Source organism: Lingula anatina, chromosome 1 (genome assembly GCF_051362555.1).
Source record: "Lingula anatina isolate TDL-2025a chromosome 1, LinAna3.0, whole genome shotgun sequence".
Classification (NCBI taxonomy): Eukaryota; Metazoa; Brachiopoda; class Lingulata; order Lingulida; family Lingulidae; genus Lingula; species Lingula anatina.
The window spans coordinates 8,431,664-8,446,055 of NC_141767.1; the positions used below are offsets into that span (position 1 = coordinate 8,431,664).

General features: G+C 35.0%; 1 protein-coding gene across 3 annotated transcripts in view; it reads right to left on the minus strand.

Annotated features, from left to right (window-relative positions):
* Window positions 1-14,392, minus strand: part of LOC106181325 (3',5'-cyclic-AMP phosphodiesterase 4C) — a 116,193-nt gene that overhangs the window by 72,932 nt on the left and 28,869 nt on the right. The window contains exon 1 of one of the 3 annotated variants that reach the window (XM_013565675.2): window positions 8,177-9,406. The exons of the other annotated variants lie outside the window; for them this stretch is intronic. Coding sequence (XP_013421129.1) covers window positions 8,177-8,274 — 98 coding nt within the window. The 5' untranslated portion in view covers window positions 8,275-9,406. Of the gene's footprint in view, window positions 1-8,176; window positions 9,407-14,392 lie in introns of those variants that run through there. 3 annotated transcript variants of the gene reach the window in all.

A 14,392-nucleotide genomic window follows, 5' to 3' on the forward strand; every position in this document is an offset into this window, starting at 1 on the left:
ACCTTTATGGATACTAAATCAAGACATTGTAGCCAACTCTACAAGTCAGTTTTAATTGACCATTAGGCAAGTGAAATCAAAGCACTACTCTTTAAATTGACCCCAGTTTATTCATGGCCCCTCTAACAAAATTCAAAGGCCACCTCCATCCCTTTCCTGCTGATACTTTTTCACTTTGGAGAAACCATAGTGATTCAATTTTTGCTAAGTGCCTTTACTCTAATGACATTTTGATTGAAGTTCCAATATTAAGATGTTTTATAGATGTGTCATCTGAATACTGTGAAAGATTTAAAAGTGATTTCCTGCTTTACCTGTGACAAATGATGCTACTCCGATGAATAAATAAACCACAAAATTCATATTTTTCACTGTAGAAGCCAAAAATATAAATGTCATGAAAATAGGCTTTTAGCACTTAGTTCATCAGAAAGTGTTTATTTGTGAAGTCATAACTGGAATTAAATGCCAATTCAAAAACTCCACCAATCAAACTTCATGTCCTATCCATACTGTAAAAAGATCAGATTAAAAAAAAAACAAAAAACAAAACAAAGGAATCCTCTGAGAAAATCTCAGGTGAATTTTAGATCATGCCAAGTATCCAATTCCCAATCCCTGATAAGATATTGGTGGTAAACAGCTCCTATCCCCTTGATATTAAGTTCATGTAATTTCTGCAAGAAGTACTGGTAGGTGAAGATAAGGTTCTTGAGCACTAAGTTATCCATGATATGGGCACTTTTCAGCTGAAGATTGAATTCATGTCTCTTTGATTTCACCTCTGTTGTAAATATAAATAAGCAAACAAGTAAACAAAAGAATAAAATCTGGAAATAATTATGATAAAAAAATAACAGAACAACCAACCATGTAACATGAAAGTACAAAGTAACTGCAAAAGAAATTAAGAAATTATTACTGTACGTCAGGCTACCAGCCCTTCTGTGCACCTGTACATAGAATTAAAGACCTTCCCACTGGGCTCTGTAACTCGAAATCATCGCGAATTGTGAATAGTGATATCACCTTTTATTTCGAGGCTATTATATGGGGCAAGTATGGGCGAGTTATAGAATCAAGACACTTGTGCTTGGTCGCAATGCGCAATGCTTTTGAGTTACGGGGCCCTGAACTCCCTCCCACCTATCACCCACAGCAGGGGCGGATTTAGGGTGTCTTCTGGGTCTTCCGGAAGACGGTCAGATTTTCAAGTTTACATTGGCGGGTATCTAATTTTTTCTGTCGGAAGACGGTCAAAAATGAAGAACGGATCAACAAAGATAATTTGGAAGACTGTCAGGAAATATCTCTGGATCCGCCCCTGCACAGGAATGCCACCTGATAAAAAGTAATCTATTTACAGTGAAATTTAACTGGACTATAGCACGTTAGTAAACATACCATAGTATACAAACTGGAAAATGATCTCACTCAGAAAGGCACACTTTAGTAACAATTTATAAAATAAAGCCAGATTTATACAATGAATGATGTTATATCTACATATAATGATCACTGAATGTGATATACATGGGTTCTCATAAATAATGTCTTGTTAGTGCTTGAAACAACAACCTGACAGCATCATAATCAAATTAAACAGCAATACTGGCAAATATACAGAAAGCAAATAATAAAATAAATAAAATGACAATAATAAACATTGTAACAAATATTTACAAAAAATCAATAACTTTTAGTTTGATCAAGCTGATTTTCTCAATGCCAATCAGCATATTTCCAGTATAACTGCAAAGCACATACATACACACAAAAAAAAATTGATCATGCTCAAAAGGAGTCTGCATTTTTAACAAGCAAATTAAAAAAAAATTAAGTATAAGTAAAATGTTTTAGGATGACAACTTTCTACACAAGGTGCCTTCAGTTTGAACAGTAATATTTTCTACATCACGAAAAGTGCCTGCTACCCCAAGAGAGCCACAATAAAATTAAGTCAGCTTTACCATAAGGACTGGTGATCAACATGTAATATAGTGATTACAGAAGGAGATTTCACTTGAACAGAGAAGTATTTTTTTTTTTCATTTTATTTCTTTCATTACTTGATAAGCATCTTACAGGCCAAAATGTAGCATACAAGATGATTGGGCACACAAGAATTCCAAGAAAAGCAGCAACTCTAATTTATAGTGCAGAAAGTGAAGAAATGAGGGAAATTTTGTCTTAAAACCTATTTTCGTGGAACAGATAAAGTAAGGGAGCAAGTGTGCAATACTGGTGAAACCATTTAGATCCATTTAGACACATGGCCTTTGGGAGCTGAGGTGAAAAAATAACCTTAAGTAACAGCTTTGTATACAATTCTTGTGCTCCAATGAGAAATACCAAGGGATTTAATTGCTGAGAGTAAATATCCCCCCCAAAGGAGAAAATATAAGGGATATAAATTTATAGTAAGATAAGCAAAACATCTTATTTTAAGAAGCTTTTATGAGAATTTTATTTTATTTTGTGACAATAAATATTCATGCATTTCTACTCATAGTTATTTCTGACAATTCGATGGCAGATGGGGATTTTTATCCTAGCTATCATAACACAGTGTGACCACACATTGCAACCAGCTTGGCCACAGATGGCAACTGATTCCATAACTCAGTGACATTGATCTCAATCAGAACTCCACTGATGGGTTCACAGCACTTTTAGAATATGCTCAACATTATATATAGGACCTATAAACAGATTATGCATTTACAAACGCTACCTGCAGATCTTTTAGCACTAACATCCATATTAACTAAATAACCCATAAATTTACCAACACTACCACAATGAATGAATGTTTGTGCTAGGTATCAATTTGTTGGTGCTAAATAATTGTATGGGGCATTGGTTAATTTGTGGATTATTTGGTTAATATGGGTATTAGTGCTAAAAGAATTGCAGGTTGTGCTTGTAAATGCCTAATCCATTTATAAGGCCTGATGTGGAACAGTGATTCATTTCCACTCTCAATTCAAAATTCTGACTTAAAAACTTGTATGAAACTCTTGGGGCTAGAACCCATGCCAAAGATCTTCAATTCAGCCAATGGTTAAACAATCCTTGGTCTATATTTTATAAACCTTTTTTATCTTAGCAGCTCAGTGAAAGCTACTTAACCTTAGGGATTATGAACAGAGTCACTTTATCTAGTCCCAAATGATCCACAAAAAGTGCTCCATATCCCATCAATATAAGTGGCTGCTCCTGTAACAACTCTCAATAGGGGCACTGTGCTGGACATAATCATTTGAAAGTGGATGGATAAAGTCTTCTTGCTAGCAGATAATGCAAAAAAACAAAACAATTGTCTCAGAGGGATAGTCAAATATCAGATAATCTGAAGAAGTCTGGTTAGCCCAACTAGATTCTCTGGTTGTGGTTCAGGTTTGCTGACCATGCAATTATACTTGAGATCTCCACTTCAGTTGAAGCTCATTATTATATAGCCAACTTGGTATGGCACTGGCAGCAAATTGTACTTATTGATTTTTGACTGTGTACATTGGTATGTATACCTTTTTTTCAAAGGGGACAGTCACATGTGTCAAGCAAAAACATAATTCAGTTAATTCAAGAAGTCATTTCCATTAATGTGCAGACAATTTAGCAGTTAAGACAATTAGGAAAATACAGAGCAATACCATCTTAATAGCCATTTTTCATAATAACACTTGGGGGTTTGTAACTTTCGGCTTACAGCATTTTTTTTTTTTTTTTGCTAATGCAACCTAATCTAACTTAAACCTAAATAACTTTCTGAGAATAAGCTTCTTAAATCACTTAGCTAAAATTCACAGAGTTTAGGAAGAGCATCTATTTAAAATGTTTGAGAGCCTATGACTAAAGTCTGCATATGTTCAACATACATCTCAAATTCTAAGGGACAGCAAAACCAGACAAAAAGTAATAAGAACTAAATTAAATAGGCACGTATTCAATTTTCAGGAAATGCAAATCTCATGATTACATTTAAGGCTTTGTAGGCAATAAGTGAACATCATCACTCATAACTTAAAAAAAATGAAGAACACTCACAGGCCTACCCAACTACCAGACTTGGCACCTAATGATCCCGAATTCACTGGTAGATCGAACCACACTACCCATTTTCAAGGTGTGCGTCAGTATGCATTTCACAGTATCATACCCCAAAACAGATTTCGAGATGAGATGCACTACTTTCCAACCCCCCTGAGAATCATCACTATCACATCACATACTAGGCAAGAGCAGTGTCACTTCTGATACCTCGAAGCGCATACTGATTACACACCTTGAAAACGGGTAGTGTGGTCCAATCTACATGTGAATTCGGGACCATTCGGTGTCGATTCTGGTAGTTGGGTAGATCTGACTCACATGGTGCGAGTTAAAAAACTCAAAGAACCCACCAAATAATTCTAACACCATTTTGTAGTTACTAGTACACGTAAATGAAGCAAAATATATTTCATATATAAAAAAGACTCAATTCTTGAAAAAATTTCACTGCATTATGCACTTTAATTTTAAAGCCCAAATTAACATGTTATGGGAAGAAAAACAGCAGCTGGTAAAGGGTCTTTTATTTACCTATAACTACATAACTTTACATCCCTCACTTTTCTTTTCCCCTTTTACCTCTCTCTTGCTCTGCCTTTCCTTTTTTATTTTGCTTCTTTTCCTCATGTCATTTTTCCACACTTGTCTACTGATAAATGACTCTATGGCTCATTGCTGTAAATATGCAGGGAAACACATAACATGTCAGTAGTTTTGTGGGATTTATCAGTGGATTTTGGGGAAAACTATAAGACTGTGGGAAAACAGCAGTTATTCTGTAAAAATCTGATGGAAGCAGTGGTGCTCATAATAATGTGTGGTACTTAGAGAGACCCTGACACCTACACCCCATTTCCATAGATTTTTAGATCAATCTATCCCTGTGGGGAGTCTCACTAGATTACTGTCAGCTTGACAGGCTTAAGCGTCTGTCCCACCTACTAAAAGCTGTAAGGGGGTAATTAACTATGGTGCCCACTCGGCTGACTGCAATTTAGCGTGAACCCCCAGGGAGTTAGGTTGATCTAAATCTGAATCTTTAGATCGATCTAAATCTCTGGGAAAGCACCCTTAGTTCGGGTAAACATTCTATTTATAATTAATTGTGAATACAAGTATTTCAAGGCATTCTGGGGAAAAAAGCAGTGACATCTATGTCAAAAAAAAATCCTATCAAATGTTTATATTAACCTGAATGGAAAGTGTGTAAAAGCTTCAGCATATAAAACAATCTATTTAAAAATGTTGGCTCTATATTAAATGAATGACAATCATCACATACTAAAGGAAAAACCAACTATTTCATGGCTTTAATATCATAATGACTTTTCCAATGAATATGTGCTACCTGAGAAAGTCAAGAATGACAACCCTTTTAATCTTTAAATGGCAGTGGCTTTGTTCATAGTTCGTTGTACGGTGCAAAATGAAACAGAAAATAGAACTGAAAAGAACATTCAATAAAGCCTCATAGCCACAAGGAGACAATTCAAATATCACTAAGTCTGTATCTTAATGGATATATGTGGGAGGAGAGAGATGACCCTCTAGTTATGAAAAGGTCTCTCTCTCTCTCTCACTCTCTCTCTCTGTCTCTGTGTCTGTGTGTGTGTGTGTGTGAGTGTGTGTTCCAAGAGGCTGCTGGCAAGTTAATTTTTTAAGAAGCTCACACAATAAAAGCTACGTAAAGTGTACAATTGAATATGTGCACTACAATGTTCCCACATGAATTACAAGGCTTTGCATGAAATAAAATTTGTGGGACACACTCACAAACTACAATCTAAATTAAAGACTACACTATGTTTTTTTTTTTTTTTTTTTTTTTTGTAAGTTTAAAACTCTAATGGCACCACTCTGTGTATGCTTCTTAATGATTAGCAATCTATATCCCAAAAATATTAAATATGATTGAAGTTATGCCATTAACCACAATTTTATATCTATCGTCACAGCTGCTACCAGTATTCTCACTATCTGAACATCTTTGCTAGAAAAAAAACATTAAATTACAGTCTGTACAATGAATCTGGTTAATTTGATGCCTTAATTGTACTTTTCAATTCCTCCATTTGGTTTCAAATGGGTTTAGAACTGGTCAAATCTCGAAACAATTTTCCCATCTCAACCCCTTAAATGCTACATTTCCAAGAAAAAATCTTTAGCAAGGAAGATGATACTGTAGGCATATCATTTTACTAGTCATTACTCTTGCAGTTAGTTTGGAAGATAAATGTGCAGGATGTACATAAAAGATTGCAAGCTGTTTGCCATAGAAATAGACACAAATCTCAACAGGTTTGCTCAGTCAGGTGTTAGAGGAAACATCACAATTATCAACCTCAAATGCAGTTTCTTCATACAGCATGCAACCAAGCAGATTGCCGGTAATATTATCTATAATTTTTCCTCATCAATGCTTTGATTCCTAAAGTTTCCTTTCCTATATCTCTAACTACCCCATCAACAGACACTATTAGGATGGTTTTTATGGGGAGAATAGCAAATGTATTTCTAAAGACCCTTGAGCTAATGTCCCTACTGTATGTGCGTTGTTTCTCAATAAAGACTCAAAATATCACTAAATTAACTTTATTCATAATTTCCACCACATTGTGTGACAAATTTCGAAGTAGCTTATGAAAGCAGCTCCCTTTATTAAATCCATCCCTAACAGTTCTTTTGTAACAATCAGTCTTTTTTTCAAAGCAGGGACTGCATTTAGAAGATTAACAAATGAAAAAAAATACATAAAAGGTAAAACAGGTGATTCGGTAACAGCCATCATGTTACAGATAAAATTCTATTTCACGCACAACAATCTATTAAATAAAAATAAAAACTAAAAACAACATGCTGGTTGTCTGAATTTATGCAATCTTTAGCAATTTTTCATTTTACTCTATTTATTTTCAACTATCTACACAAGTTTCCAGTTTTCCTCCTTTTTTGAGTTTTTATGATTTTAAAAGAAAGAAAAATGACTGTATGGCTTGTTTTTGAAACCGATTTTTCCCATTTTGTTTTTTTAATTGATAACAAACTGGTACTCAACTCTTCATCTCAATCTACCATTTAAATCATTTAACTCATTTAAAAGAAATCCATACAGTATAACTTGAATGATTTCCAAAAAAATAACTCTGTGTGTTTAAAAGATTTTTGTGGCAAATGAGATTTACTGCTCATTATCTCCAGAAGATAATTTCTCTCAGCAAAGCCATTAGAAAGGGCTCATCACTCTTTCAGAATTCCGGAGAAGCCCTAATTGGCCACTAACTGCCATCGTACATGCAAAGAGGGTTAAGGCCTGCTAATAAATGGTACATGTATATGTATATATATTAGGTATGGCTAAACGAACAACCATGTTATTTTTTCACACACTATGCATAATTGTGGAAAATGATCCATTATTTACAGTAATCACCAGACCTAACCAAATGTGCCAAATGGCATATTTTCTGCTTCCTGCAGGTATTGATGAATATATGTTAACTTCTCTTTGAATGTGAAGTGATATTTTGTCCAATACATTAGCATGGACCGTATTGTAAGAAAAAACTTTAAAGTACTAATCATTTATACTTTTCTGGTAGAAAAAAAAATCACCTCCCTCCAAGTTCATTAGAAATTGCAACCACAACCCTTCAATCTATGACGTAATAGGATTGGGCTCCATGTGGATAAACAGACTTTTTTTCAAAAATCCAATTTATCCTATTCTTTTGAAAAACTGTGGTCTACTAGTGTAGAAACACATTACTGCCTTTCTGTGAGATACTAGTCTGCTTAATACTTGTCAAATAACGAAGCAGGTTTTACAGCTGTCACAGCCTCTGAATGAACATGCTGTGCAGTTTTATTAGGCATACTCTAAAATACAATATAAAACCCATAGACCCAGACAGACCATAAACTTGTTTACTCATGGCTAAAATTAAATTCATGCCATGGATAAGAATTCAGGACCATATTGCTGGAGTAATCAGCAGTCACTTTCATTGATGGATTCAATGTGACATTATTTCTACCATGCATGAACAGTGTAAGTTCACTCAATGGAAAAAAGTCAACCTTGGAGCCTGAAAATGAAAAATGAGTTAAGGATTTCACATACCGCACATTGGCCAATGTATGCCTCCGACTCCTCCCTGGTCCCTTCAAGAAAGTTCTATGAGCTCTGATGTCCTTCAGGTCCCCACTTTCCACCTGCATTCTGACTATGTAGACCACCTCTACTTCAGTAGATTTACAAAAGAAAAGAAGCTGCTCCAAGCTGTTGCACTCAGTCTACCTGATGGCACCAGTCCCCAATTTTTTTCAATCAGTTTGAATAGACTTCTGCACAATTTGGAGACTGAGCAACTGAATCCCTCCCGGCCTCCTTGTTACAGGAACTTTCCAGCAATTATATTAGATTATCGCACACCGTTTTTTTTTTCTTTTTTTCTTATGAGAGATCAAAGATCTGCAGCCAAAGCACAAGATGTTCCTCAACTGTAAAAGTCAGTTCATTCAATAACTTCCTGTTGCCAAGGATACTAGTGTAAATGTAATCACTTGCTGAAGAAATTGCCCCGTGTGTGTCACAGCCTTTTAACTCTGTAATCATGAACAGACCAATGACTCCCTTGTATTTTCCAGTGTTTTGAGAGGGAGTTACATCTCTGAATTGGTACTGAATCTCCAGTTATTCAAGATTTACCATCAGCTTCATGTTTGGAATCCCAAGCGCAATATTTTACATAGAAAAATAAGCAGGTGTTCTCCTCTTCTCAGGAACTGGTGACCCAGTGAACATATGCCACTTGGGTTTTCCCCAAAATTAAGATATCCAAGGCAAGTGATATATAGAATCTTGTCTTACTTCTGAAGTAAATGCACTCTTCTCATCAACTCTTCTAGCATTCACCCTTTTTCTCTCTAGCAGTTTCCAATTAGGACCCCATGCTGAATATTTAAGTGCACCTCACGTCAAAGGCTTAAAATTACTGTGTCTGTGAATGGCTCCCTACCTTATTCAATTCTACTGCTCTGTAATCTGTCCCCAAACCTGCATACTTCTATATGGCAAAATGATTGTCCATGGACATTTGTTAATATTTAATACCTTACCAGTTAAATTCTGTAGTGTGGTGTTCAGAAAGGTTAGGGCCCTGCCAATGGATAGGCAGGCATCAATGTAGGCAAACAATCAATAGTGTTATCGTGGGTAAATCTTATCTTTTTGAAGCTACGAGCTGAACACCAAAAGCCTCTCTGTATCTGGACATAAATGATCAGTTAAATGGACACAGAGTCCATCCTTATGATTCAGGCTCCACCTAGGCTGCTACTGCTGCTATCACTGTAAGGCAAGGGTAAATGTGTCGCGCTTAGCCCAACAAAGCAATGAACAGAAGCAGATACATATACTGTAGTGCTAAATGTCTCCACACATCAATCACAACGAAGAGCCAAGAACGACTTGGCAAACATACTCCTCATCAATGATCACACAGCTTTTTAGTCAGGTCTATAAAATTGTCTAAGGTATTTATTTCACTATAAATAGATCCCTTTCTGAAATTTCCAATAGATTGTTACAAATAAATGTGCAGGCTGCTGGTGTCACATGACTTAACCTGTGTAGAAGATACAACAGAGCCAGCTATCTCATTGTTATTGTGGGAAACCTGGGAGGGCTGATATAATGTGTTAGTGTAAATGCCATGGCAATGATGTGCAGCTTTTAGTTTCATATTTTGGCGTGGAAGAATGGGCTGTTATAACCTCCATCACTTCTAAAATTGACAGCATCAAAGTTCCATTTAATGTTTTTGTTCAGTGTGCTTATATCAAGGCTGAAAAACTCCTCAAATAACTGCGTTTTTCAAAAAGGAAATGAACAGAAGTAACGTACAAAGACAGATGAGTCGCAGGCAGCTCCGTGCCTCTTCTCCTGACGTCAGAGTAGGAAATTAACAGCTAATAAAACATCTTGGTGAACCATTATACTGCTGAAGCTGTCAAACACATGCCACAGAACAAGGTTTAGTGAAACCCTAAGCCATAGAAAATATTTTTTGCACTGGCTCAGATCACATGCTGAAAGGCCCATACTCAAACATTATGGCATTTAACTTCTTTTCTTTTTACGTTTTTTTTTTTCAATCTATTTAAATTCATCTCTTCTTTAATAAAAAAAACTCTTTTATAAAAAATTCAGTTTTTATGGAAATCTATACATTGTGTAATAAATAGTAATGAACACCCAAACATATTTACAGGTAGATGACTTCAAGAATTGGAAAAAATTAATTTTACTGACATAAAAAATGAAACAAAGAGGACAACACTAAGTTATACCCTATCTAAAAGACTCAAAGTCAATTTATGCATTCATGCATATAGACACAAACGTGTTCAAAATAAATTTAAAAAAAACAACAGATACATGTACTATATCAATTAATTTAATCTTGGGAACAATTTTTACATTCGACAGGCTAAGCTGTTACCCCAGTGCACTTAAATTACTGGTTTTCCAACATACTTCAAAACTTTTGCTTGAAAATACCTTGATGTCCAAGGAGAAATAGCAGATACTTCCAGAAAGATTCATAGGTTTGTTATATACTGTATATTCATGTACCAGTGCCTAGATTCTCTTGACTAACTTGGCCTGCGAGGCAAATACACAGAAACTTTTATCATATCATGTATCTGAAAAAAAAAAAACTTTCATGATGTGCTGATTCTTTGGGTCTTATATGTGACCATACAAAACTGCCAAGTATGGTAATGACATGATCACTTCAAAGGGCACAAAATATCAATCTTTAAGATACGTATTATTGGAATCTTAAAAATTATGTTTCTGCATAGAGCAGACCTGTTGAGTAGCCTGCTTTTCAATTTTGCTGCTACCATTCAATAGGGACGTTCTAATGTCAATTTAAAAAATACAGTGCCTGTAAAATTCACAATTTTCCCCGTTGAAGAGACACCCTTTGGCAGCAAGGTGCACAACTACATGCAAAGGGCTTGTTTTTATGTGCATGTTCATGAGTTTCAATGAAACTGATTGAAAACTTATGTAGGAGGAGATGCCTGCATGGCAAAATTGAATAACATGAAATGCTAATGTGTTATAGACATATTTTAAAGCATTTTGTGAAAATTAAAAATACGACAAAGAGGTTATTTGGGTGCACACCTGCATTTTATAATGTTCATTGAAATTGACTGAAAATTAAACAATGAGTAAGATCAGCAGACAGAGGGACAGACAGAGAGACCTGTACAGACATACAGACAGCTGGACAACCAGATATAAGTAAACATTCCCTCTTCTTGTTTCTTGCAAGGATGTGTTAAAAATTCTGTCCTTCTTTAACCTTTACATACAAAAGCCTGAAGACCAAATAAGCACTGCTTATGTTGTAAATATTACATGAAGCAAGCTTATGCTGGTAATAATTAATAAACAAATAAACAAACACATTAATTGATTAATTAATTAATTAACCAAAGTACTAAAATGAAATGTCCAAAAAAAATGAGCAGATACCAGAACTGATAAGGGTCATCACTTTAATTAACATATTTACCCGAGGGAACACTTTTTACAGTTGCTATATGAAAGGAGAAGAAGAAATTATTTGTTCTGTTCTATAACTGGTTGGTGTTGGTGGCGAGAGCAGGAGCCATCCTGTGTTGCTCGAGCAGGAACACCTTGACGACAGAGCGGCGCAATAAATTGATAAAATACTGAGATAGATACTTGAGCGAGGCTAGCAATTATTGAAGGTGGGTTAACATGTCCATACAATTGATCCCATTTCATAAATTCCATATTTTACATCATTTATTTCCACCAAATGCAATACAGTACTGATGTGTAATCATTTCATCACTGAAAAGAAAAACCACACACAAATTACAGTAAAAAAATCTAATCAATAAGAGTACATGACCTCAAGGAAGAGAACCTCTTTACTGCAACAGCTGAACTTTTAAGAACTACTGCTCATTTGTCAAATGTACCACAATGATGTTGCTTCACACCATCAGACTCTTTATATGTTTTTCTAGGCTGGCTGAGGTTGTGGAAAAAAACATCATTCCTACAGCTATTATTTGTTGAGGATATAGACCCTGTCGCTTCTCTACTGGGAAATAAAAGTACCAATGTAAAGATCATTTCCATTCAATATACATGCTTGGCTGGTTATATTACAACTATTTTCTTTTCACTCAACCTTGATATTATATACTGCATTTATAGTATTTTTTCATTATATATATAAAGTTAATTTAAAATGCAGCATTCTTTCCATATGGGCAATTTATAAAGGCAAAATCATTTACAGTCAGTTAATCAGTAAAAAGTAGGAGCAAAGTGTTTTGTCTGTCAGTTTAAAGTTAACTTGTAGGCAGACAGTCAAATCAAAGTCAGCCACACTAGCAGGAAAGATTGCATGTTTTCTACTTCCATAGTCTGTTTTTAATCAAGGTGGTACGCATGAAGCAGCTGGCAACAGATGAGGGCCAATGTGCGCTTCATTTGCAGTTTAGTTCCAATCGTGAATAAAACAATCAGCTGAGACTACAGAAAGATGTATTATCACTTATTCATAAGCATGCTGTTTGTGTTTTCAGCACAAAGCAGTGGCAGGTCCAGAATTGCCCCTGTTAAAAAAAGGAAGCATCAATTCTCATCAATGAAATCCTACGTGTGACCTTTCAAATATCAGCATCAATACTTAGCATGCCAGTTGATAACAGGACCTTGGTATGCGTACGGATGATTTTGAGACATTATGGCAATATCAATATGCTTAAAACTTCCCTAGGCCTAACTATACATCTTCTCTATGTCATTAACAATATTTTGATTGACTGGCACACAGAAAGATATATGCTACAAACTCCGTATGCTACATGTACACCTACGTTAGTTATCTATATAAATCCTTTTTCAACCAGTTTTCTCCTTAAATGTGGGTGCAGTTCAGTTATCATATCAGATCATAAAATGGGGTTTTATTCCAGAAGTCTACTTAAAAGCATTTGCAGTGAAACTGAATGTCATCTACAGAAGGTAGTACTATTAGATAATGGTTGTTAACAATTTCTGTCATTCTCTAATTATTGCAACAATGTATAAAAATTTATTGGCTGTATTTCTTCATGTGTAACCCTTATCATATCTGAGTGTAGCACCATATCTATGACCCGAACCTGAATATTTCAGAGTGCAAAATTTTCAAATAAGATTTTGTTTACGAAGACCGATATGTGCACTGTACTAGTAAGTCTTTATCGCTTTTTTGTGCCACGTCATAAGCCAGTGATTTTTTCATTATCCACTCTGTACTTATTGGTAAAGCAAGTATCTCATCAATAATTCACAATGATGTGATATTGGCACTTGGAGTGATAGATAGCTTAAAGCCGTGTTATTTTATGCTCATATTTCCCATATCTTAACATTCTAATATTCCAGTAAGACAGAAATCCTTTCAAAAGGTAATTTGATTTTTTTTAAATTAATTAAAACTATAAATATATGGCAATCAACTCCCATGAAAAAATTGTTTATTAATGGTGGAAAGTGAGGTCACACATTTTACGTAAATTTGTCATTACATTCAACTACGTAGCAAATCACCCCACTTTTTAAAAAATCTAATCTGAAGCAAATGAGCACATACACACACACACACACACATACACACACACATGCACCCCCCAGCGCGCGTGCACACACACACACATTTTTTTCTATTACAAAACAATTTATTTGGTTAAAAAGGGTCATCTTTTCTGATAGGTAAAATTAAGTCAATATCAAATGCAGTTCAAAGTATGATATAAAACAACATGTCTAGTTATATTTCTTTCATATATTCTCAAACCATTTCATATCCAGATATTTGATCAGCTGCTTTTTGAAACATCTCTTTATTATCTGACAATGACACACAAAATAATAATGCAAACAGGATTAAGCGAATGCACGTAAACAGCTTAATTTATTACTAATTCCTTTTTCATTAAGGCCTATAATATCAAGAAATGTGCTTCACCAAGTGATACTGATTTATGTCATTTGGACACAAAGAAATGTCTAGTGATGATTTCCAACAGCATATATGCTTTTGTGGAAAATATTTTAAAAAAGAAAGAAAGAAAGAAACTGCAGGGGTTATCAACCTGCCTCCCCCCACTCCCAAATGAATTGATGAGATTTTGAATGTCAAAGTATATTGTGAATCAATCCCCAAGGCAGTGGATGAAGCATAATTTCTTCAGAAACCTTTGAATCAATGCAAACACCTAATTAACA